Source organism: Dreissena polymorpha, chromosome 3 (assembly GCF_020536995.1).
Source record: "Dreissena polymorpha isolate Duluth1 chromosome 3, UMN_Dpol_1.0, whole genome shotgun sequence".
Lineage (NCBI taxonomy): Eukaryota > Metazoa > Mollusca > Bivalvia > Myida > Dreissenidae > Dreissena > Dreissena polymorpha.
Window position 1 is genome coordinate 147,213,109 of NC_068357.1, and position 27,325 is coordinate 147,240,433.

At 36.0% G+C, this 27,325-nt stretch overlaps 3 protein-coding genes across 4 annotated transcripts; all 3 read right to left on the minus strand.

Moving 5' to 3' along the window:
• Positions 1-1,555: 1,555 nt before the first annotated feature.
• On the minus strand, positions 1,556-21,322 carry LOC127871888 (uncharacterized). Its single transcript, XM_052415152.1, has 2 exons — positions 21,129-21,322; positions 1,556-3,642 (listed from the first exon to the last, which is right to left on the minus strand). The coding sequence occupies exons 1-2, from the start codon at positions 21,309-21,311 to the stop codon at positions 2,689-2,691; spliced, it is 1,137 nt and encodes a 378-aa protein (XP_052271112.1). The 5' UTR covers positions 21,312-21,322; the 3' UTR covers positions 1,556-2,688.
• Positions 16,122-20,874, minus strand: LOC127871889 (uncharacterized). 2 transcript variants are annotated; one of them, XM_052415154.1, is made up of 5 exons: positions 20,614-20,874; positions 18,680-18,832; positions 18,237-18,355; positions 17,871-17,946; positions 16,122-17,310 (listed from the first exon to the last, which is right to left on the minus strand). In XM_052415154.1, exons 2-5 carry the CDS (start codon positions 18,750-18,752, stop codon positions 16,802-16,804), a joined length of 777 nt encoding a protein of 258 aa, XP_052271114.1. In that variant the 5' UTR covers positions 18,753-18,832; positions 20,614-20,874; the 3' UTR covers positions 16,122-16,801. The 2 variants fall into 2 exon arrangements, with proteins under 2 accessions (XP_052271114.1, XP_052271113.1); XM_052415153.1 differs by lacking the exon at positions 20,614-20,874 and adding an exon at positions 19,151-20,553.
• Positions 21,323-24,773: 3,451 nt separating the features above from the next.
• On the minus strand, positions 24,774-26,571 carry LOC127873926 (uncharacterized). Its single transcript, XM_052418035.1, has one exon. It carries the CDS (start codon positions 26,397-26,399, stop codon positions 25,302-25,304), a length of 1,098 nt encoding a protein of 365 aa, XP_052273995.1. The 5' UTR covers positions 26,400-26,571; the 3' UTR covers positions 24,774-25,301.
• Positions 26,572-27,325: the final 754 nt, after the last annotated feature.

Here is a 27,325-nt window from a genome sequence, read left to right on the forward strand (position 1 = left end):
CACCAGGTGAAGAATAATGTCAAATGTTTTGTAACAGGAATTTTGTTTCGGCACTACATTTTGAGAACATTCTGAAAATTTCGCATGCAAATTGGTATAGCGAATGGGAGGAGATGAAGACGCATTTTGATTTTGAGGACAAAGGTCAATGTCACATAAAATAGGTTTATTCTTGCTATCTTGACCTACGATCATCTGAACGAGAATGTCGCCAGTTAATTTTGAGGTCAACAAGTTAAATGGGCTTGAAACAGAATATATGTGTCAGAACAATATCTTGAGACTGCTTTGACCTGTGATAAATTCATCATAATGCAAATCGGTATATGGCTTACTTGGGTGGCAAGGAAGACGCCTATCAAGTTTGAGGCAATCGGGTCAAATATAAAGGTCACATAGGCTTTATCTTTAATAAATTTATAAGGAACTCTCGATTCTCTCAAATAACCATGCCGGTTACCTGGAAGTAAATAATAAATTTACTTTGAGGTCAATAGGTCATAACCTTTAAAGATCAAAGCCACATCTGCTAATCGCATTAACATGTCTTCCATAAAAAGCAAGATAATTCTTGGGATCATATTAAATGCTGATTGACTGGTTAGTATTGACGAGAATGACCCCTAGAGATCCAAGGTCAATGTCACAGGGACAAAGTCGCTGAAAGTCAGGGGCATACGTTCATAATGACGCTCTTAATAATCAATTGACTGTATTTTGACATTTATTTTCATATCCATGTGAATTGTGCTTAACATTGTGGTATATTTAAAAATATAAAAGTGAGACATGCATTCGTATTACAAGAAATACCATAAAATAAACACTATAATAAATTAATAGAATGTCATAGGAAGTCATAAAATTCATAATAATTAAACAAGCATCAATAAAAAAGTAACTTACTACAAAATCTTCTAAAAACTTACCAAGACTATAATTGTCATTTGAATGTGCAAGGTGAGTAATATGATTCAAAGTTTATAATTATGTAAGAATCTTCCTGTCTGTTGAGTCATTTGCAAATGAGAAAAAATGAAAGCTGTTAGTTGTCATTGAAGAAGGTTTGATCCAAGAGGCACGTCCAATAACAAAGCCTCTAGACCCCAGATCATAGAATGGACAGTTACCAGAAATGTAACTAGCTAAAACTTATATGTTTAAATGTGTCCCTCTGTTGTAATTTACTACACTTGCCAGAATACTTTTTAAAGATCTCATTTTCATTACATGAATTTAACTATTTATGTAATAATCAAGAGATAAAGAGTAAAACACAACAAATTGACAGTAAATTGGATTGATAAAAACAGCAAAAGAGTGTAACTATGTCATTTGTGTGCGTTTGCATTTTGAAAAAATGATACATTATAAAATTAATTATACAACAAATCTGTGATGTCAAAAAAGTTGAAAAAATACACATTTTAAGTTCAACATTATAATTGTGGAAAAAAAGTTGTTTGAAAAGTGAATTGGTGAGAACTTCCATTCAATACAAGAGAGGTTTAGACCCTCCCAACCCTCTTCTACGCCCACAACACAAGACAAAATCAAAATTGAGTACATGTTTATTTCAATAACAAAAAACATTGCCACGCAACTAAACCAGGTTTTGTAGGTTTGTACGTAAGCAAACTACACATTTCCGTATGCAAAACCTACATCTGAACCGAAGTTATTAAGTGGAAACAATGATTCTATTTTTTAGTAGTAGTGACCTTGACCAACCCGCACCATGCAAGTCTTCATGTAAGCTACACTACAAAAAAAGTTTCATTACACCGAAACCCTTTTTTATCCTTAGTAACAGTTACGTTGACCCTCGTAGTCTCAAATACAATCACAAACTTTGTTTCCATGCAAGCTTGCTGTAACCAAAGTTTCATCTAGATTGGTCTATGCCAACAAAAGTAATTGACTTAACACTATCTGTTTGCTGTTTTTCTATTTTAAGTTACAGCGACCTTTTTATGTCATGAGATATAACAAATACAATCCAATGCTAGGTCTTCATGTAAATTACAAACAAACAAAACTTAAGATCAAATTCAAAACCTCCATCGAAACATAAAGTTATTGAGCGGAGACAATCTTTAATGTTTAGTCACAATAACCATGACCATCACACAACTAGCTCAAAGTACAATACCAAGCTAGGTCTCAACGCAAGCTTGCTAAATATCTTAAGTTTTATCAAGATTGGCCGATGCAAACTTTAGTGATCAACAATTTGTTTGACACTGAACTCAAGAGGTCAATCTTATAACCAGGATTTGTCAACTTCACCAAAAACCTGGTTATAAACTAAATACAATAAATGAAATAGCAGCTTATATTCAAAATTTATCCCAACTTCGAGAGTGTATTTTTAGACTAAGGTAGGAGTGCTGAGACCCAATCTGGGTCCTCTATAATGCTGCCTTAAGCACAGACAGCCCTCATAAACTTTGAATTACATATTCAGATTTATTTAAATTTGAAAAAATAATTACATGCATGAATAAAATGATATACATCTACATGTATATTACTAGTAATTCAAATCATTGATTTCCACCATGGATCAAATTGAACACCAACATTATACATAATACATTATTATACAAGCAGTAACCTTAAAATTACTTTGTACAATTATGAGCACTTCATTCAAATGAGAAAGACCATGGGTATAAAATTCATTAGTTAACTATTTTGCACCAAAGAGTCATTTGATATTTTGTAACCTTTAATTGAAATTGGCGACTGGTACCAAATATTTTCTGAATCGATTTTATGAAAGTCCTGCAATTGTGTAACACCGATATCCATATCTTCAACACTTGAAACTGATTTCAAAATAACACTTGTTTGAGAAAGTATTGAACTTGTTGAAGCAGACTTCTTCATTTGTTTTGAATTGTTCGAATTTAAGTTTGAATCTAACAACAGATGCTTCAACGACTGGCTTCCTAAAAGGGTGTCAATATTGGACATGTTTGGCTCACTTTCATCATCACTTCCATCATTTTCATACATGTCCATGCTGATTGCGGAATCTATGCAGACATAGTCGGCCGATATGGAGTCTTCACTGCTTTGAGAATGTCCACAAATCCTATGGCTAGCCATTGGACTGGAAGAAGTATCGCCCATAGATATGTCAAAAGGCTCAAAACCGGACAGTTCTGCTACAGTGAAGTCTTTTGAGAGGTCATGGTTACCTTGGCCAACCGTGTTGCACAGCTGAAATTCCACCTTACTGCCCCTAACAGGGGTTTTAAACATCGGTCTTGGCAAAAACCAATTTATACATGATTTTCTTGGTCCATACAAAAGAACTGCTGTGCTGGAGGTTGAGATCTTTTTCAGGTTACAAAGTGGATCCTGCATGATCAACTGCCGGAACAATGTTTTCACACTGTCCTTGCCGGAGAGGTTTTCAGCATCAGGATTCAGTGGGGGCATGTTTATCAAGTACACTTCCTTTGGGGTCACAGTGGTGGCCCCTATGGTGAACATTACCTGCAGGATTTCGGGACAATGTTCAAAGGCTCTTTGAATGTTGGTCATTGCCTCTTCTAACTTCTGGACCATAACCACTGCCTTTTTTGTTTTGAAATTTGGTACCAACCTTTTGTCTGTTTCTTTAGAATTTCTCTGAAAAAATAACAACATATTGTTTAATCACATAAACCCTTAATACAGTTAATATAACAGTTAAAATGGCTGATATATGAATAAATAAAATGAATAAATATGTATATATATATATATATATATATAAGGGCAAATAAAAAGAATATGATATCACAAGATGTGAAACGCACACATGAGGAAATTAAAATATTAAACAAGACAGACTGAAAGGTACTAGGTCGCTCACCTGAGACCAAAAATAACTGACCTATTCTGAGCAGCTTTTAGTGATGTTTCAATTAGCATTTTAAAAATCTGCAAATAATTATTAATATACTGATCAATTTTGATGATGGTTGGACAAAAAACTAATACTATTACTTAAGAGTTTTCACATGGTACAACTACAGACATGTAAGAAAAACTGTCTAATTTCCTTGTTCAGGTTGGGTATTTGTTTAACAAGAGCTGTCAGAGGACAGCGGGCTTGACTATTCGAGTGCTTGACAGTATAACGTAAGCCATCATGGGGAAATTGTTCATATTCATAGTCAAGGTAATATACATGTAGTGATATTCTAAGTGGAAGAGGACCATAATTGAAACACATTGATCACTTATGTTTTAAAGAAGTTGTACTTTATAGACGATTCTGAGTTCAGGTATATTTTCCACAATCTCTTGAACATTTGTAAAGACATAAAACAAACTAATAAGATTTTATTTCAAGTTTGATAGCAATAGCTTGGGTGGGATGGTTTGACGATCCTTCAAAAATAAAGTAAATAAATATTTGTGGATTTTTTTTACCATGTTTTAAAGAAAAAAAATCTTTTTGGGTCGGGGTGGGGTGGGGGTGGAAAGGGGGTTATAATGTGGGGGTTTGGTCATTTATTAGATGATCTTTTAAAATTAAAAAAAAACTAGAGCTTTGTCACAGACGTGACGTATATTCCCACGTTCCGCAATGACACAGACTATTTTTCATGCTGTCTTCACAAAACAAGAGAATCTAATTTATGGTGAGTTTTAAGAATTATTATGCCATTATCATTTATAATCATTTTGACCTTTGAACTCTTGCATTCTTTCACATGACACGCCGTCCAATGCCTGAGAACAAAATTAATGTACAGAGTTATTTTAAAATCCCACAATGAATGATATAGTTATGGCCCAGACAATATCATTTAGGTATTGCCCTTTTTTACCTTTGAACTAAAAGTGTGACCTTGACCTTGGAGATATCAACGTAATTCTTTCGGGCGTCACACCGTCCAATGATTGTGAACAATGTGCCAAATGATTTTAAAATCTCACAATGAACAACATAGTTATTGCCTGGACAATCTCATTTATGGCCATTTTTGACCTTTGAACTAAAAGTGTGACCTTGACCTTTTAGATATCAACATAATTCTTTCGCGCTACACACTGTCCAATCATGGTGAACATATGTGCAAAATGATTTTAAAATCTCACAAGGAACGACATAGTTTTGGCCCGGACAAGCTTTTTATGGCCATTTTTTACCTTTGAACTGAAAGTGTGACCTTGACCTTGGAGATATCGACATAATTCTTTAGCCCGACACACTGTCCAATGATGGTGAACAAATGTACCAAATGATTTTAAAATCTCACAATGAATGTTATGGCCTGGGCAAGATCATTTATGGCCATTTTTTATCTTTGAACTCAAAGTGTGACCTTGACCTTGAAGATATAGACGTAATTCTTTTGCACTACACACTGTCCAATGATGGTGAACAAATTTGCCAAATTATTTTAAAATCTCACAGTAAATGACAAAGTTATGGCCCGGACAAGCATTTGACCTTTGAACTCCATGTGTGACCTTGACCGTTGAGATATCAACATTCTTTTTTCACACTGCACACCGTCCCATGATGGTGAACAAATGTACCAAGTCATTTTAAAATCTAACGATAAATGACATAGTTATGGTCCACACAAACTTTCGGTTAAAAACGCACTAAGTGACCCCATGACCTAGTTTTTGACCCAGCATGACCCATATTCAAATGTGACCTAGACATTATCTAGATACAACTTCTGACCAAGTTTGGTAAAGATCGGATGAAATTTTGGGACAGACAGACCGACAAAGTGACTCCTATATAGCCCCCATTACCAATGGACTAATGGGTGTATAATAATGTAAACAAAATATTTATTTTTTTTTGGGGGGGGAGGTGGGGGGGGTGTATTCTGGGGTGGGGCATGGGGGATGGTTTGGGTGGAGTCCATTGTGGTATAGTACCCTCATGATAGTAAGAAAGTATTTGAAGTTTGAAAGCAATAGCCTTGGTACTTTAGAAGTAAAGTGGATCTAAACACAAAATTAAAAAAATATATATTCAAACATACAAAGACAAAATAGGGTCATAATTCCTTTAAACCAGAGTTATGCAATTAGCCCTGTACAGTCCCCTTACCATAGTTAGCATGTTTTCCAAGTCTGAAAGTAATAGCTATGTTACTTTAGGAGTAAAATGGACCAAAACACAAAACTTAACAACATGTTAAATTATCCAAGTATAAATGGGGCCATAATACTGTCAAAATGCCAGTCAGAGTTACATAACTTTACCCACACAGTCCCCTTATGATAGTTAGTAAGTGTTGCAAGTATGAAAGCAATAGCATTGATACTTTAGGAAAAAAGTGAACCTAAACACAATACTTCATTACTTGACCAAATTTTAAATTTTCTAAGTATAAAAAGGGAACATAATTCTTACAAAATGCTTGATACAGTTGTCTGCTCTTGTTTATAGATTGTGGTCATGTTGCTAAGAAGTATGCAAAATATAAAAGCAATATGACAAGGTACATAGAAAATATTTGTGGTGGTACGCAAACTTTAACATAGATTTATCAATAATATGCATATTCTAAGTGGAAAAAGGGCCATAATTCTTAAAAAATGCCTGTTACAGTTGTCTGCTCCAGTTAATATTTTGGGGTCATGTTGGTAAAAAGGTATGCAAAAAATGAAAGCAATATGTCAAGGGACATAGAAAATATTTGAGGTGGTACGCAAACTTTAACATAGATTAATCAATAATATTCATATTTCTAAGTGAAAAAAGGGCCATAGTATATCTTACAAAATGCTTGATACAGTTGTCTGCTCTTGTTCATTGGTTGGGGTCATGTTGGTAAAGAAGTATGCAAAATATAAAAGCAATATGTCAAGGGACAGGAAATATTAGAGGTGGTACGCAAACTTTAACATTCCAAAGCTAACGGTAACGGGAACGCAGGGGTGAGTAGGATAGCTCCACTATATAATATATTTCATTTTTAATAGTCAAGCTAATAAAAACCAGACAGAGATAAGTTAGAATTTAGACTGCAGTGGCATGATTTGAACATACTTATTTGGTCTAGGACCACAGTATGACACATAACGGGTGCCAACGCTCGGCTGCGGGTGCATTTTTTAATAAATGAAAGCTTGTAAGAATATTTTTGTTAAGAGGTCACAGTGACCTTGACCTTTGACCTAGTGACCCAAACATGGGTGAGGCGTGTAGAACTCATCAAGGTGCAGCTACATACGAAGTTTCAAAGTTGTTGGTGGAAGCACTTTGATTTTGTAGCCAATGTTCGAAACCTTGACAAAATGTTAAGGTTTGAGCACGACGCGGACGACGGACACGACACTCTGGCTATGACAATACCTTGGGTTTTCTCCAAGAACAGCCGAGCTAAAAAACAAAATACCCCTTTGCCAAGCTGTTCCAGACAGAGGAAATTTTTTTGTGGGGTTCTCAATATACACATTAGGGAAACAAATAAGCATCAGTTACAGGCACGTTTTTACAATACACAGCATGATCTTTAAAAGAATGACAAAATTTCAAATAGGTACATCTTAAAATAGTTCAAATCAGTCTCTTTCACACCATTTTTCTTTAGCAACTATCAGATAAATCTATCCAATCCATTATCAAGTCTTTGTGAAATCCCAAGCAGGTCTTGATAATCTGCATTATCTTGCTGAAATACTATAAAATAAAGGTATGTCTATAAACTCCATATGTACGACCTACGTATGCAAAAAATGAAGGGGCCATGATTGTCCTTAAGCACTTACCTAGTTCACAGATTGCTGCAGATTTGACCAGGTCATCTAGTTTTTGACCTGGATTCATTCATGGCCTTCATATTGTCAAGATAAACATTTTAACCAGATTTCATGAATACTTAAATGTGGCCCTAGAAAAGGTTACAAGTTTGTTAGAGATTTGACCTGGTTACCTCGTTATAAATGAGACACATTAGACCTAGATTCCAACTTGGCTTTGATATTGTCAAGACAATAATCTGGCAAAGTTTCATCAAGCTTCAGTCATAAATGCTGCCTCTAAATAGGTACAATATTTTTTTGATGACTTGGCCTGGTGATTTAGATTTTTGAAGCATTTATTTCACTTTTGAACTTGGCATAGGAAATGTCAACATTTACATCCTGACCATGTTTTATGAAGATCGGGTTCATAAATGGGCCTAATCAGTGGTTACAAAGTTTTTTCTAGGATCTGACCTGGTAACCTTGTTCTTGCACACTGGTACCCTGATTTGAACTTATATCATATCGTCGCTGTCGTACTCGAACCTCATAGCTACAAAATGCCAACTTTTCATGAGAGAGAAAAAACCGACAATTCGTCCTGATAGGAAACCTAGTAGTTGCAAATAAAAAAAATTATAAAAACGTTTTTGTCAAATTTGTCCAAACGAAACGACGTACCTATAGGTGAAATGGAGTCGCTACGACTTTTCGCCGGGAAAAAAGCCATCAATCATTCTACAACATTTCGTCACGTGGCTTTTTCAAGGGCTCTGATTGGCGTAGCGTAGAGCTACGAGATATAGAACAAAACACGCGCCAGACTTAATATATTCAGAAAAGACAAAAAAAATATTTTGAAAATTTTGGAGCTAAGAGGTTTGAGAACGACAGCGACGATATATAGATATTCTCTGAATAAACATTCTGACCAAGTTTCACCAATATTTAGTCATACATGATTGTGATCCCTAATCTGGTAACAAGGTTTTTCTCAGATTTAACATAGTTACCATACATAAATTGTAACTTGGCCTATGTCACGGTCTGAACTTGTTCACGTTAGGGGAGAAGTTGTGTGGCGGCCCAGTTAGCTCAGTTGGGAGAGCACTCGCCCTGTAAGCAAGGTGTCCCGTGTAAGGGTATCACGTTTACAGATTTTTCTAAACGTTTAAACGAAATGAAATAAACAAAACGTTACCGTTTAAACGGTATCCCTATGTCCGTTTTAAAACCATCAGTGCCATCACATTTCCAAACTGAAAGTAGTAATTATTTCCGGAAGATATATTCAGTGGTGCATATCCCATTCGCACAATGACGTCATATTCAAACCAACTATTCTCATTGTCAAACCATTGGGTTACATTTTTTGTACTTACATGCCATAATATTTTGTAACAAAGATGAATTAATATCGAACCCACATTTCTTCAATAAGAGTAAACCAGTTTAAAAACTTATTATTTTAAGGTATACATCAAAACGAGTATCTGTTTATTAAAATAATAATAAATATATATGAAGAAACGGCGGGTAAATTTTCTTTGTGCACTTCGTGCCAACGCACTTCAAATGTTCAAGAAGATTACGAGCATTATCATGTAACAAATAGCGAGAAAATTTTCTCGAGCACTTCGTGCCAACGCATGTTAAATATTCAAAACTTCTAGTCCGTACATGGTGTATTGTTATGTTTACGGTATTGTGAATAAGGGCTATCTGGCGCATGTGATACAAATTCAGCAGCTTTTAAAAAGCTTTGCAACGTCGTAACGTAATTAACTAAAATGGATTCTGTTGATTCTGTTGATTACCAAAAGGTAGAGGTCCATGCAAGGTACCTACATGCCAAATATGTAAGAGATCGGTAAAGTAACAAAGGCACTATGAGAAACTGTAAAAAAAAGTGTGACAGAAAATCTATTATTAGCCTCGTTAACCTTGACCTCATGACCTCAAACCTCATCAAAAGGTAGAGGTCCATGCAAGGTACCTACATGCCAAATATGTAAGAGATCGGTAAAGTATTGAAGGTGCTATGAGAAACTGTACAAAACAGTGTGACGGAAAATCTATTATAAGCCTCGGTGACCTTGACCCCAGTGACCTCAAACCTCATCAAAAGGTAGAGGTCCAGACAAGAAACCTACATGCCAAACATGTAGATCAGTAAAGTATTGAAGGCGCTATGAGAAACTGTACAAAAGTGTGACGGAAGGAAGTACAAACTGGCAGCTATATGCTGCCCATATATCTACATCGACATCTACGGTATACTCCCGAACAATCAATCATGATTATAATTGGGAGGCGCGTTGTCAGGGAAATCAGTGTTAGTCATTTAAAAGTGGATCTGAAAGAGAAAGTATTTGAGATATATACAGTAAAGTAAGAATATTCCAGAAGTGCAGTGTTAGGTTAAAAATAAGATAAAATCAGGGGCTACAAACTTAGAATTTAACCTCCCCGAGTCTGGTTTTGAAGGTATCGAGATTGGGGCTTGATTTGACCATGTATGGAAGACCGTTCCAATACCTTATAGTTCGGGGAAAGAAGGTCATGTGATACTGGTCGCGTGATTGGGGGATTAAGAAGTTTAAATTTCTTGTAGGGGTAAGGTGACAGTGATCCACGTTGACTAGCTGGTGTTGGATTTTATATAGCATGGTGAGGGAGTTGGTCATGCGGCGTTGGGCAAGGATGTTCCAATGAAGGGTCTGTAGCATAAGGTGACACTACTGGTGTATGAATAGTCATTCATGACATACCGGGCTGCTGCGCGTTGGACCCCTTCTAGTTTATTTGCCAAGTAGTTTTGCCAGGGATGCCACACAACTGAACAATATTCAAGTTGTGGGCGTACATATGTGGTATAGGCAGCTTCCTTAACCTTGATATTTTGGGTCCTGACGTTTCTCTTAATGAAATGGAGGGAGTTTTTGGCCTTAAGAGATATGTTATTGATGTGCTTTGACCAGTCTAAGTCCTTAGTTAGGGTTACCCCAAGGTACTTGGCATTGACAGTTGACTTTAGTTCGATATTATGGAGGGTGTAGGGAAATATGATGGGGTTTCTTTTTCTAGTTACACGTAACACCTCGCACTTATCAGGGTTAAATTCCATTGCCCAATCTTTTTCCCATTGTTCTAGTTGGTAGAGGTCATTTTGGAGTTGTACTGAATCAGACTGGGACTTGATTGTCAGGTAGACTACAGTGTCGTCAGCAAATAACCTAGCATTACTTTTTGTGCTGTCAGGGAGGTCATTTATATATGTCAGGAAGAGGCAGGGACCTATGAATGACCCTTGTGGGACACCAGACATAACTGGGAGTTCATCCGAGATATGACCCTCAACCGCAACTCTCTGTGTACGGTTACTGAGGAAGGATCTTATCCAGGATGTGACCTCTAAGTTCACCCCAAGTTTGGATAATTTGTGGATGAGCTTGTGGTGATCGACCTTATCGAATGCTTTGGAGAAATCCATTACGATTACGTCAGTTTGTTGACCATTTTCTAGAGAGTCAAATAGTTCTTGGGAAAAACTAATCAGCTGTGTCTCGCAGTTATGTTTTGACCTAAATCCATGTTGAAAAGGGGAAAGGAGCTGGTGCTTATCAAAGTGGGACATTAAGTTTGAGACAATAATATGTTCCATCAGTTTAGAGACAATACATGTAAGTGATATGGGTCTGTAATTACTTGGTTTTGACCTTGATCCGTTCTTGAACACAGGGGCTATGGTTGCTTTCTTCCAGTCTGATGGAACAATACCTGAGCTAAGGGATAATTGGAATATCCTACAAATGATGGGTGAAATCTCTTTGTGAAGTTCTTTTAGGATCCGTGGGGAAATCTGGTCTGGGCCAGATGCTTTACTGGGGCATATATATCAGGGTTTTTTTTCCACTTTTTGGGAAGATAGCCCATGGCTTTGGAATTGGGAATTTTATCGGCATTTTCATGAAATTGGGAAAATAAATTCATTAGCCTTTTTTTCCACACGAAAAGTCCACTGATTACAGAAATACTAAATTTGATATAACCCTTTATAATCATTCAAATTAAAAGAACAAAATCATATAATACTTTGTTAGATGTAATTGAATTAAAATTGAGATAAAATACACATTAGACTTCTTTACAAAAAAAAAACAAAAAAAAATAATATTTTTTTTTGAAATTGGGAATTTTTTGCCACATTTTGGGAATAAAGTATACTTTTTGGGATTGGGAACATTGCAGAATTTCGGCTATAAAATCGGGCCAAAAAAAACCTGTATATATATATATATATATATGGGGAGCATAAAAAATGTTTGCTGTAACCCTAACCAAGATTTTTAAGATGTGTAGGTAATTTGATTCTAATTTTATTGTTGTATCAGTTTGTTGTAGCCTTGTACATGTAATACAGTGATTGGAAACCTTCCAAAGTATAAAAAGATAAACATCTGACCAATAATTCTGATCCAAATTACTATACTTATGGTGTTTTTTTTAACAACAATCGATATTAATTTATGTATTTTTGTTATAGCGCAATGTCGGGTAATTCCGACAGTCGTCTAATTTCGACACTTTTCACAATATTTATCAGACCTGTCTTAAATCATCATCATCCCGTATGATTTCGTTGTAAAATGTGACGTAGTTGGTGTTGTGACGTCACCAGATAACATCTCTCTATCAAACGTCTCGCTGATTGCATGTAAGTGAGTCATTTAAAATACGTACATTGTATAACTTAGAGAATTTTTATAGCGTTATGAGCTTCGCTAAGGGAGATTACATAATTGTCAATTAAGTCCCTTCAGGATTTCGCTGTATTTCTGGCATTTGTACAAGTTCTAGTATAAAATTTGTTTCACTTGACCTTGTATTTGTGTTTGAATAGTGCCAAGCGTTTGTTAAACTATGATTTGTGGGGTGTCGAAATTATCCTCCGATTTTATACGATGGTGGGTAATTTCGACACTCCAAATGTTTTCAAGCATTCCCAGCGCATATGGAAAGATAGATTTGTTAAATAGAATTAATCTTTAAATGGTTGACGCAGCTTATTGAATATTATATTTAGCTCTCTCTATATCTTGTCAAGCAGATTACATAAAATTAGAGCTTTTTAAAGATTGTGAAGGTAATTAATTAATGAAAATGTATTTATTTTTTTTACTTAATTATATCGTTAATTGGATCAACTGTGATCACCGCGGATGCTGCGCAACCACCGTAAACACCTGTCTGCGAGGGTCATTCACGCGTTTTAAATGTACACGTAGAAAAGAAAATCATACACATGTGTACTACATGTAGATATTATATGTATGTGCACACGTATGCACTTAAATTTGTACAGTACATAACATCGGAAACGTGAATAAAGCGTTTAGATGATCAATACTATTAACTCTTAATCGCAATACCAAATATTTCGCGAGATATTTTAACTTTAGTTGAAATTCACAACATGACATTCTTGAGCACTCTTATCGTCTATATTACCCTCACATAATTTGCTTTAAAAACGGAAATCGGGCGTATATGGGATTATCGAGTATAAATGGATAAAGATGGGAGAAGTTGCAGGTATTCGATAGATACAGTTGACACATATGTATTGGAGGCGTTTTATTGTCGCCAATATATTTTAAATACTTATCACATCCTTTCGACCAGCATGTACATTAAAATAGAATTTATTTATTCATTATCACTTTTAAATGAAAGGGATCAATTCAATACGTTTATGTTCAATTATATGTAGCGAACATGATGAACACCGCGGTAGATATTATGGGTCCGCGGTGATTCGCGGTGTTTGTCTATGGCAAACGGCCCCCGCGACATTTGATCTGAATACCCATCGCGGGGTTCATATTGGTAAGCTAACAGTGAGATGAACATTGCGGCGAGTGGCGTTTGTTTAAGTACACGGTGTTTGTACTGTATATTGAGTCAAATGGGAGCACACTACGAACTCTAAATACAATTTATTTATAATTTTCTGATTTGCAAATTAACACTAGTTTAGTATAATCAAAGACCTATAGATAACTTCTATCTGTTATCTATAGGTCTTTGGTATAATCCTATTTATTTAAGCTCCACTGCATGGAAAGCCTACGACTTATTGAAACACTCTCTCCTGATCGCTAGGCGGACACCACATCCACTAAACCACCACAACCTTATTAACAATCGATTGGTCATTGTCGGCTCGGGTACTACTTACATGTACCCCGGGTACGCTTAAGTATACTTACTATACCACGGGTACGGTAAATATACTAAAACCTACCCGGGAATTTTTACGCTAAATCGGTCGTCGTCGGCTATTTTTTTAAGATAAATTATGTTTATATTAATGTCAATTTTCTGTTAAATTGCCTCTATATTATCGGAACCCATACTCAAAAAGCATGTTGATTCAGTTTATAAAAACAAATAATAGAAGTTTGTTTCGTAATAACGGTAATCGGTAGCGCGTTTTACGACATCTGATTTGGGGCGTGAATAAAGCTCGGGTACAGTCTAATTTCGACCGGGTACGTTTTAGTATATTTACCGTACCCGGGGTACATGTAAGTATACTTCAATGTTCCCGGGGTAAATGTTAGCAGTACCCGAGCCGACAATGACCAACCGAGCCTAAGTAACACTAGACATTAAAGAGATCGTGAAATTCTATTAATTGAGAGATACACTGCAAATAACTGATTAAAACAGTTGTTGAAAATTAAAACAAAGACAAGTGTCGAAATTAGCCGCTAATTGTCGAAATAAGCCGCTAACTGTCGAAATTACACTCCGCTGCATTTAGTTAAATCGCTCGAAGTTTTGAGTTATGCCGGCAACGATAATAACGTTCGTTAGCAAATATCGACAAGTCAAAACGGTGTTTTTCGTTAAGTTTGGGCACTTGGAGGGTAATTTCGACACATCAGGACTAAATCAAATTTTACTCTTAGGGTGTCGAAATTACCCGACTTTGCTCTATCTAACCTTATATGCTTTTTTGTTTTATTATAAATTTATTTATTAGTAGTGCTGCAACAATATACCGGTTTATCGGTATATATCGCAATACGCAATTCGCATATTGTATTGCGATACGATTTTCATCATACCGGTACGAACATTTTACAAAAATTAATTCACATTTCGTCCAGAAAAGCCATTCGAATAATGATAACAAGGTAAACAAAACAAAGCAGTGTAAAAAAAAAAATCCGTAAAAATAGCATTCTGAAAGTGTATTATACGGAGAAGCGTTGTTACATCGGAGCATTCGTTCGATGCTTTTGAACATATAATCGTTGAATTAATTATGCACAGCTGTAAATGTTTTGTTCGATTCTGAATTGATCATTATTAAATTTGTATTCCGAACTTCGGAATTACGCTTCCAAATTTTAATGCTAATGCGACAATAAAAAATTCTAGCGTCAAATAAAAAGTGCTTTATCCTTTGTCTCTATAAAAAGCGCACGAAAATTATACAGACATGTAGAACGTCGCATGGAAAGTATGGGTGTATTTTGTGTTGTATAAAAACGGGAACATCATGTCAGGTGAATTACGCGTGTTCAGTGGAAAAAAACGCCCCGCTTGGACGTTATTTCATCACATCTTTAAATAGTAACAAATGCCAAAATGTATTTGATACTTAATAACATTTGCGAATGTTTGTGTTTCTTGTTATTTTTGAGCACATTTATAGTAAATGTGACTGGGAACGAGATTTTGACCCATCTGGTCAAAAAATGACTTTTTCAGTTAAGCATATATTATGAAAGTGCTACATCTGAAAAATCAAAATCTGAAATTCGAGCATTGAATTCCTAAATTTGACGAAGTTATGTCATTTTTTGTATTGCATGTCAGAAACACTGATTTGCGCGATTTTGTACGAAATGACGTTTCAATACAACGAAATGACGTTGTAATTCTACCAGTATTAGTTCATTTTATGCTGATCAGTTTTTGTTGATAATCACTCAATTGTGTGTGTATGGTGATGACAGTCATTAACTATGACTTACATAATTAATTGTATTCTTATAAAACATTAAACGCTCATTGTTGCCATGGAAACAGACACTGTTCTTTTTTCAAATGTATTGTCATTTTAAAGAATTTAAGACACAGAATAACAACACATCAACAAAATATCTTCTGGACAGATAATAAACATTACCAACATGTTTATAGTAAAATCAATGTATGAACATTTTCTGAAAATAGGGGTGTATTCAGAAATTGAACATATTGTATAGCAACGAACTTGAAACTAAAATGAAAAAAAAACCTGACATTTTGAATTTTTGTTAAGCATCTATACTGCCATACATGGTTTATTTAGCATTTGTATTTTATTCAAAGATTGATACACAATTAATTAGATTTTTTTAAATTAAGTTAACAGTTGCTATGGAAACAGTAAATTTTCAATTTCATTTGTACCTGTTATCAACAATGAAATTGACCATAAGTGTAGATAGAAAATAATATCAACCCATTTCATATATAGAGGTCCAAAAACATGATTTTCAAATAAAAGAAAATTACAGCAATAAGCACATCAATATTCAATGGTAAATGTCACCATAGATTAAACTTTACACAACAAAATATGTTCGTTTACTTGTAAAATATAATAGATACATAATATGAACACATATGTTTACATCACACATTTTGATGTCAATACAAACTACAACAGTTTAAGTTATCTTTGAACACATACCAGTCATATTATACAATGTAATAATCATACTGTACAGAATATTTTATAGTGAAATCACTATGATTGAGTTGTTAATTAATTATAAATCTCAGTTCAGCTTATATATGCCCATAAACTATTTTTGATTATTGATTGCTATGTCACTTTCAATAAAGAAACACACTATTAATAATATATTCAGCTAATTGTCATACAAATAACAATACCATGTAAATGTCATAGTCATGAATACTAATCAGAAAACAGTTTATCATAAGTATAATGCAAGAACAACAATTTGAGAAAATGAACAATTGTTAATAGGATAACAAGCTCTCACATTTTTTACTTTGGAATAGATGGTTTGGGACACACAATGTCTCTGGCAACTTCATTGATAAAGAACGGTGCAATTTTCTCGTAAAGATACCACTGCCTCAGATGATCTAGAGGGGGGATAAACTTAACTGTCGGAAGGCAGCCTGCCTCGGGTCTTGCCTTTAGAAGATTAAATCTAACTTCCTCCGAGTCACAGAACTCTCGACAAATGAGAACCCCTGGCTCATCCGCAGTGCAACGAAAGTGGTAGTATTTTGTGATGTTTTTTAAAAGTTTGAAATAGTTTTCTAAGAATGTCTTCCAGTTCAAAAACATCACCGGTCTAGATGGATCATTTACGCGTTGCGGAATGTTATGCCTGGACCTAGAAGATGCTTTAACTGTGTAAGCAATGTCCTCCATACATTCAGCATCTGATTGGCGCCATTTTATTTTCCACACACCAAAGTGCCAATCTGGCGTGAATTTGGCATGTCCCGGTAGCATCATACTCAAGGAAACAGATTCATGCAGACCTGCAATGATATTCCAAAAAAACAGTAACAATTTTATAATCTTTTTCTTCAGGTTACAACCTCGAAAGATTCATTTCAATATGCTTTATACATTTTGTAATTGATAGAAACAAGCGACCAAAGTTCTTATCATATAGTATAACAAGATCACCACCTAGACAGCTCATCTATTTGTCAAAGTATGAATCAAATCTGATCATAAATAAAGAAGTTATGGCAATTTTAGTAAAATCTTTCCAAAATGAAATGGGGGGATTCTTGGGTGGGATGGTTGGACAGTCTTTCAAAAATAAAATAATACAAATAAATATTTGTTTTTTTTTAAAGGATTTTTTAACAACATAAAATGTTTTAATTGGGGGGGGGGTTAAGAGGGGGGTATAGTTGGAGTGTGGTCATTTATTTGATGATTAGTGCTGCAAGTATGAAAGCAATAGCTTTGATACTTTAGAAATAATGTGGACCTAAACACAAACCTTTTCAAATGTCTCTACACACTACACATTATTATACTTTTTAAATGGTTATATTTTAAAGAAAGACAATGACCGTTTTATTACCTGTCAACACTCTCCACATGCAATAGCCCAGAATGGTGTTGTTTTTATTCTGCCCAACAGCATTGTCAAAGTGAATCTGCAAATAAACATTTCTTGTTTAAAATAATTAATATATATTTAAATGGAGATTATTGCTACACCTATGAAAACATTTATGAATTAATGGAAACAGAATTATGTTATGTCCAGCAACAAAATGAAATAATAGTTTTAATTACTTTAATATTTTAAAATAATTACAAAAACATAGATTAAAGTAACAATTATTACAAAAGCAACTATGTATAAATTTACTTAATCTTTCCAATGAAAAGAAAGACAAAACATTATTTTGTTAATCTCAGAGTATGTATAGCAATAAATTACCTCTGCCTGTTTTTCTCCAGCGCCAAAGTGAGAAAAATAGTGGTGCACCAAACTTGTGAGACAATCGCCACCTTTCCCAGGCATTTCTGACTCGTCAATCATATAGAATCTCTGTATTCCTGTAATATTGTTTTATGTACATAAAAAAAATTTTTTCAAATAAAAACTATAAAAAAGACTATATTTTAATATGCCATGCATACAAGATTTTCACTTAATGTTTGTGCAAAACACTTGTATTGTTTAAAAGTGTGACTGAATTTCAGACAGACAGACAGACGGACAGTGTGATCACTATATGCCCACCTTCGGGGGCATAAAAACAACAACTAAATAATGCAGTATATTAACAAATGTTTTTCTTATAGTAGTGCAATGTAGTTACAATTAGTTATTATTACATATTATGAAGATATATAAAACTGATAATTACAATAACATACCTGTTCCTTCAGCGCACATCCCAAACACATGGCACTTTCTTGGTGTCGCAAAGTAGATTGGCCCCACTTGCATGGCGTGATGAGGGTAGTGTACACACTGGGCAAAATCCCATGAGTAGTGAAGTGTGGCATCTAGTGAACATGGTTCTGCACCTGTTAACAAAATGAACCAAATTGTATTAAGTGAATCAATTTATTTAGACATTTTTTATTATATATACATATTTTTATAATTGTTTACCAACATGTACAGCTAGATGCACCATATAAATGAATGTTCAACATTTAAGCTATAGCATGTTCATGGCAAAATGCATAAAATGCTGCGGTTCATCTTCCAGGACAAAGTACAAATGTACCTCATATGAGGTACCTTATTTGTATAACATATTTTTGAATAGTTAATTTACAATTTATGAATTTATAATGGAAATAAAATTTGTTTATTAAAAAATCCTCATTTTTCAAGACCTTCAGTGACATCTGTAGTACTGCACACAGCTTTACTACAAAGAACCTGGTCCTTGAAAAGTTGGCGTTGCCGGTTGGCCTTTTGAACATGACATGTATAGTCACTTAGTACATTGTGCCTTTCTTCATCTGACAGATGAGCATTGGTTTTTAATTTGCCCATGAATTTTTGACATTTTAGTATTTTACACACAAATCTGTCGCTGGTGTAGCTACTGCAATGTGGGGGCATAATGAATTCCATTTGTTTCTAAATGTTTTTAAAGACACAACTCTATAGTTTGCTTCCTTTGCACTCTTCATGTATAAGTCATAAATGTCAGTTACATTTTTGTCACATGGAAGAAGCAAAACTGTCTGCTTTGGACAATTAGGCAGTCGTCCGGGCAAAGGTAATGCATTTTTATTTGCATATTCTTCAATGAATTTTTTTATTCTTGTAGTATCGTCGAATGAAAGTGCATGGGCAGGTGTTGTTTTGCAATTACCATGTTCATTGACACTCAGGCCATACATGTCATATTAATAAGACTTACTCATTCTTTTCAAAGTTGACTGAGAAATTGCAAATGCAAAACAGAAAGTTTTCTTACAAATTTGCTGACCATGGAAAAAATATTTCTGAGACGGTCTCGTTCGCAACTTTTTAGATTTTTTGTTTTCAGATGTAAAAGTTCTATTTTTTCTTTGGGTACAAAGTTGGGATTTAACTACAAGTTCTTTTTCTCTTGAAGACAGTTCCTGGCATTGGGTCCAATTTTCTAGCAAATTATCAACACCAACTATTGTTGAACATGGTTTACTTCCATAAAAGACACTACACTGGCATGTTTCACGCGTGAAATTTGAAACAATTTCTGCTTCTTTTTGATCTTCTTTTCTAATGTCATTCTGTTTGTGATCCATTTGTATTTGGTCAGACTCGGATTCGCCACAAGTAAGCAATCAACCTGATCACATGTATCACCATCATAATCATCAAAATAATCATCAACATCTTCAAATGAAATACTTGCATGATTTCCCAAATCTACATCACAAGTTTCAACCTGTACAAAATTGGATTGGAAAATGTCAAGTTATCATTTGATTTTGCAAAAGATTCATGGCCAATGTGGTATAACTCATCAACTTGTGCAAGTTCATTTAAAAATACGTCATCAGTCTGTGACAATTCGTATGGAATTGTAGATTCTTGGGAATGAATTTCACTAGTTTGGCTCATCATTCTTATGAAAACTTCACATAACATAAACTATCATTGTATCAAAACCAAACGACATTTTTTGACAACTTCCGGGTGAGAATTCCAATTATCGCATATAATCATGAATCGAGAGCCAAACTAATTTTAACAGTGGTAATAAACACTAGACGTGGTTAAATTTATATGGGATACATCCTTTGCCGACTAATTTCACATTATTTGACGGAAAAACAACAAAAAAGAAAGAAAAACTAACCTTTTTGTAAGCAGGAAGTTTATCTATTAATTGATGCAGTCACACGGTGCCGTAGTGTACGATGGGTTATAAATCAGCTATGGTTAAACTATACTAATGTTTTCGTATAAAAACCGTAACATAATCACTGATTGGGTAATTCATAGATTGTTTCGGAAAATAAATAAAAGAAATAAGATATTTATCGCAGTAAAAACGTGTGAAAATTGCGCGAAAAAGTTGTCACGACTTTGCAACGTTATTTCTCGTTAACGACGTCAGCGCCGAAAGGGTCAAAGTCTCGTTCCCAGCCACAAATATATACCAGAATTTGCTTTAAAACTGGAATATACAGGATTATCAGGTAATTGGCAAGTTATAATTTTCGTACACGTACGCAATATATTGCGATATATTGCAATACGGGTTTTTGAACTGACAATATATTGCAATACGGTTTTTGGCGTATTGTTGCAGCATTTTTTATTAGCTGCTTTGACATTAGAACATCCGAATAACTTGTCCGAAATACGTACAACTTGAACCAATGTCCTCTTTAGCTCGTCATATGAGTTTGGAATCTGTTGCCTTTCGTACAGTATATATTTTAGCAGCTCATTAACAAGCTCCGCGCGAACACGTGACTGAAGTCCACCCTCAAACGTTATTGGAATAAAATATGTTTGATTTTTCTTTTTGTCTTGTTTTCGAATTTCCATTTTGTCGCGCTGGCGGCTACTTGCCACTAATCTGTCACTTGAAGTCAATGTCAAGGATGTATATGGGAAAGAAATACATGTATTTATATTTAAGCACGCAAACAAAAAACATAAGATTTTATGTTTCAATTTTCGAAGCGTATACATTGCATCAGTGATCTATTGATAAATATATTCTTCTGTATGTACTGCTAGTTTCCGACTTAAAAAACGATTTCAGTCACGGCTGTCAATGACAGTAACCTATACTTTCCTGGGTGAGCGGGTTTACCTAGCTGTAGTAAATGCGCACCTGTGTGTGTGTTTGAGATTCATTTACAGGTCGTTCAGCGTCTTCGCGACTACAGATGTATCGACCTGCCCCTGTGACCCTTCAGGGGAGAAAATTAGGTCATATTATACATCAGAGCACGATGGCCAATGAGACCTTAATGTGTCTAGATGCTTTTTTTTTTTTTTTTTATTATGTAGTGGTTTGCCTTTTATCGAAATGGTTTTTGCAGTATTCCTATTATCTCTAGATTAGTATTATCCTTATTGGCATTAATGTTTATTCCTTACAGTTTGTGTGTGGTTTTTGTGCTCTTCGCCCCAAGAGGTGTTAGTGGGGGTTCGAGCGGGATACAGAGGGCGTCCCGATTCCAGAGGCGCCCCTGGTTCTTTTAAGTGCCCGGTGTACAGCACCGATACACTGCACCCCCGTTTAACGTCCCTCGCGGAGGACTGGTTAGTACATAAACATAGATTAGTACAGATATTACTCTACTGCCCTGTGTCTTGGTGTAAATTCACATGGGCTCTCTCTGTTGTGCTATTGGATATTGTCAGGTGTTTTAATGGTGTTGCAAGGGTAAGATTAGTTTTTAAAGGTAATTTAGTTTAAAATAGTAGTAAAGGGGCTGTGTTTGTGTGGTTGGACCGAGATGCCTGGTTGTTGGGGGAACAGGGAGGACAATTTCTGGTTCTACACTTTCTGTCTTGGGGAGACAATTTTCACGCGCCTTTATATTGGTGTGTTTTTGAGAGAGAGAGAGAGAGAGAGAGAGAGAGAGAGAGAGAGAGAGAGAGAGAGAGAGAGAGAGAGAGAGAGAGACAGAGGGACAGAGGGACAGAGGGACAGAGAGACAGAGACAGAGAGACAGAGACAGAGAGACAGAGAGACAGAGAGACAGAGACAGAGACACAGAGACAGAGACAGACAGAGACAGAGACAGAGAGAGAGACAGAGACAGAGACAGAGAGAGAGAGACAGAGAGAGAGACAGAGAGAGAGACAGAGAGAGAGACAGAGAGAGAGACAGAGAGAGAGAGACAGAGAGAGAGACAGAGAGAGAGACAGAGAGACAGAGAGACAGAGACAGAGAGAGAGACAGACAGAGAGAGACAGAGAGAGAGAGAGACAGAGACAGAGACAGAGACAGAGAGAGCGCACGTTCTTATTCCTGTTCATATTGCTTATGGTTACAGATGGTAATTATATGTATTAGTGCATTTTGGTCAGGAGGGAATAGATCTGGGATGTTAATGCTGACCATCCCTCTTATTCGATCTGACCCTCATCGTGACAAGGGTACTACGTGCAGGTTAGCAATACAAAGGTTACAATTCAACGTCAAACGTAACAAGGCACAGGCATGCAAGGAAAAAACTTACACTACACTACAAGAAAACATCACCTACGCTACAGTAGGGGAAACAACAACAACAAATACCGTCACCATTCTCTTATTTATTTTTTATTTTTATTTTGTCATGTTGGGTATGTCATGTCAACGGAGCCAGAGTGCACGGACGAGAGATATCTCTCCAGGCGCGCCCTTTAGCCCAGCCGACACGCTCTACTCAACATGTTTAAGTCTTGTACATATGGGAAAAACATGTTTACTAATCACATTTAATAACAACAATATTTACACCTATAGGGGTTGCACTGTGGGTAAATTTGCCCACGTGCGCACTTACTGCGTCTTCCGATCCTGCGTGGAAGTATGTTGTCTGTGTGCTTTTCCCCTACCTTCGTCGTCGTTGCTGATTACAGCTTAAGAGAAGGAAAACGAGGGTCTCGCGGAACCCTGGGTTTTGTTACCTAGAGCGCTATTTGGTTGTAAAAGAAGGATTAGAGCTTATCGATAGTGGTCGAAAAAGGCCGAGTGGCATGTATTAAGGGGAACGTACCCTCCCGTCGTAAAAAGGCTGAGTGACCTGCGTGTTGGGGAAAACGTACCCTTCCGTCGTTTTAGCATTGTGTGTTGTTGATGTTGTACTGAGATTCTTAATTCTTATTTGAATTTATTTCAGCTAATATGTATATAACTGGTTTCGATTTTGTGAGGGCTATACTGTAGCCTGATGATCACAATGTGATATCGTAATTCTCACAAAAATCTATTCCAGTCATTTGGTAGTGGTATTCAGTATATGCCTCATACATTGCTATTTATCATGTTTAATTGTAAATTGAATCTACTCCAGCTTATATGTAGATGTCTGGTTTCAATTATGTGAGGGCTAGTAAATGCGCACCATTATGCCAGCAACTATATATAGGGACAGAATGACCAATTAGTCTGGACCCCTTCACTTACCTTGGCAAGCAACAACTCAAAATGGACTTCTTACCCCTTCAACTGTGAACAGCACGGTAACAATTTCACATTTGAATTCAGCCAAGTATTAGGATTACTTAGAGTTTGTGTATGTTGCCTGTCAGATGAAATTTAACAAATGCATGGTCACCATTTAATAATGAAAATGTCGCAACTTATTAAAATATTATCATGCAAACCAATCATCAACACCGGTAAGAATTTCAATTGCTGGTACTTTCCTTGGAATTAAAATTTTACATAATTATAAGGTATGTACAGTTTTACATAAAATCCAGCTGACCAAGTATATCATTTCGGAGAAGAATATACGTGCATAACACAAACAGGTTTAGTCGGATTTGTCTATACTTGTATATATATAAATGCAACATATAGATTTCCAGTTGTTTTCCTTCCAAATGTCAATAGACTTACATTACCCAGGGTACAAAGTTAATAAAGGATATTATGACAACCGAACTTTGCTCATGTTTCACGGATGTGCGCCAATATTATTATCCTTTCATGGAATGCTTACTTCGTAACATACCCGGTATTTCGGATTGCGTTTCAATAATATCTGCCAATTTTGCTAAATTTGGCTAATGTCTAGCATATTAGAAAAACAAACATGTACTTCTATATAAAAAGGAAAATAATATTATGTCACAAAAAGATGTGGACCATTTTTGTCATTTAAAATCCCCTTTTAGTGGAAAATAACGTGTGTATAGAAAAAAGGAAAGTTTCGTCGACCTACCTATATTAAAGGTTTTTGCGCAGTAGCAATTTATTTTATTTTACGTGTCTTACATTACTCCATTTCTGGCAGCTTTTGCATTATTTACATTGTGATAACACTTATAAATCTATAATAAGTTGGTGGATGATTTTATTAATAAACTTTCTTGATTTTATTTTTGTCAACAGTAACATACGTTTTTCATATACATTTAATTTTCCACACATTGTAAATATCCAACCATGAGTAAAATTATATAATTCAAAATGTTAAACATGGAATGATAACAAGACGCAAAGCATCAATCAAAGAGGAAAATAATGGAGTGTGCGTACATAAAATGTAACACAAACATCAATATGCAAACACGTTCACATTCAAAATAATGAAATAATGAAATGTGATGTACTAACACGCTAGGTATATGGCTAAACGTCCAACATATTATATTTTTTTAGCAAGAGAAAAAAAGATTAATATACGTATAAAACATTCCAAAAAAGGGTTAGTCGACACTTGACAATGACAATTATAACATTCAAAACAGCAACCACTGTGTAACGACAACATGCACCATAATATACGATTGCGATTGAAAAAACAACAACAAAAATTGTGCTTTTAATATAAGCGTATTATTTATCATATAAATGTCTCTAAACTAGTACTTTTTGCTGATCATGTTTCTCGCGAGGCTCTTCTTCACCATCCTGTTAGCCTGTGCCTCCGATATCGGCTTCTCTTCGACGTCATACTTCTCATCCCCGATGCTTCCCGCGAGCGCTTCCCTGACGGATCCCATCGAGAACGCGGGCGCCGCTGGAGTCGCCATGGCGCCCATAGCCGGGGTCGGGGTCGCCTTGAACGCTGCACGGACGTCACTAAGGTTGGTCAGTTTGGAAATATGGCTGGCTTCTACGCTGTCCGCAGCGCTCGCAAGTGCTACCTTGTTGCGCTGCAGTTGTGTGGTCGTAACGCCTTTCGATATCATCTTACTGTGAACTCGTTTTGTCATCTCCGCCTCGTCAATGGATCGGCCTGCAGCAATGTCCGCTCGAACCTCCTCGTTTACTTCCTCCATAAGACGCTCCAGGCCCATCTCTTCCCGTGCCCCGCCAATGATGACTTTGCTCAGCTCTCCTGCCTGAGTCAGAGGGACATACTGGCCTCCCGTCATGTATGCAATGGCAGTGAAAAAGCCCTTGTACGGGCTGATGCTAGGCTCGCATCCGACAACATACAGCGTGATGCCCTTTGCTGCCATCTGTCGGACCACGTTCATGGGATCAATACCTAGAGGGCATCCATTTGGGAATTTGTCATGTTCGCATCCTATACCGTGAGGTGGCGCGTCAGATATGCACACGCAAATCTTTGTAGCGTGTGTTCTCCAGCTTAAGTTTAGTATATCCTGCAAGGCATCCGCTACTGCCTCTGGTAAATCCCCGCCACCGTGAGCCTTAGTATTGTCGAGCCACCCTTTCATCGTGCTGGAAGAGTTGGTGAAGTCATGGACTTCAGTCACGTATGTATAATCCTGTGGAGGATGATCACGATAGTTTACCAATGCCAGGCGAACGTCACCTTTTTCGCTGGCCACTATTTCTTCAAATATTGTACATATGCTGCGTTTGGCCGCGTCGATATAAGTCCCCATACTGGATGTACTGTCCATAGCAAAGGCAAGGTCCAGAGACCTGAGGTCGTGAACCTTCGCCGGCGGCTTGCTCACGGAGTCGAACACAATTTTCCCGGCCATTTATCAACGTTGGAATTAGCAACACTTGCAACAAATATAATCGTCTTTTCCCTTTGCGAAACTTAATTTTTGTTCGAAAACGAAACTAGTATTTTCGAACAAATGCTATTCTTTACAGTATTTTCGGAAAATGTATAAGGATAGTTTCTTTCCAGATCAAAAGCGAAAGTACGAATTAAATATCTACTACGCACATAGATTAAATCATTTTATTGATGCAAATTAATGCAAAATTTACGTAATATATCAGTTAAATAAAGGAAGGAAACCAAAAAGTACATTTGACAAGTAACCTTTATCTAATTATGCAAAATTTACAAATGAAACGATAGTATAAAGGCATTGATTTCATTAAAGCAATACGCGGAATTTTCAGGGACAGCGGGGCGTTATATATGTATTAGGCATAATGTATTTCTTGTCAGTAGACATGCCAGACATGGCTTCCAATTGTACTTTTGTTATACGAATATATTTTAAATCAACAACATACAATACTAAACATCGAAATTATAAATGTGTTCAGTTTTCGTTTTAATCTGTACGTGTTCAAATTAAAAATGTCATCTACCGGTAGTCATTTAGATATGATATACTTTAATTGATAAGGGCATTACCCCGCGCAGGTCAGATCTCAATAAGTTACAAACAATTTAGACATAGCGGAGTTTAAAGTTTTATATTAAGTTGTTATGTAACCTATCCAGAGTTTGATTTACATGTATAATGGATGCATGAGTAAATGGATGAATGAGTGGATGGATGGATGGATGGATGGATGGATTGATGGATGGATGGATGGATGGATGGATGGATGGATGGATGGATGGATGGATGGAACGATGGATGGATGGATGGATGGATGGATGGATGGATGGATGGATGGATGGATGGATGGATGGATGGATGGATGGATGGATGGATGG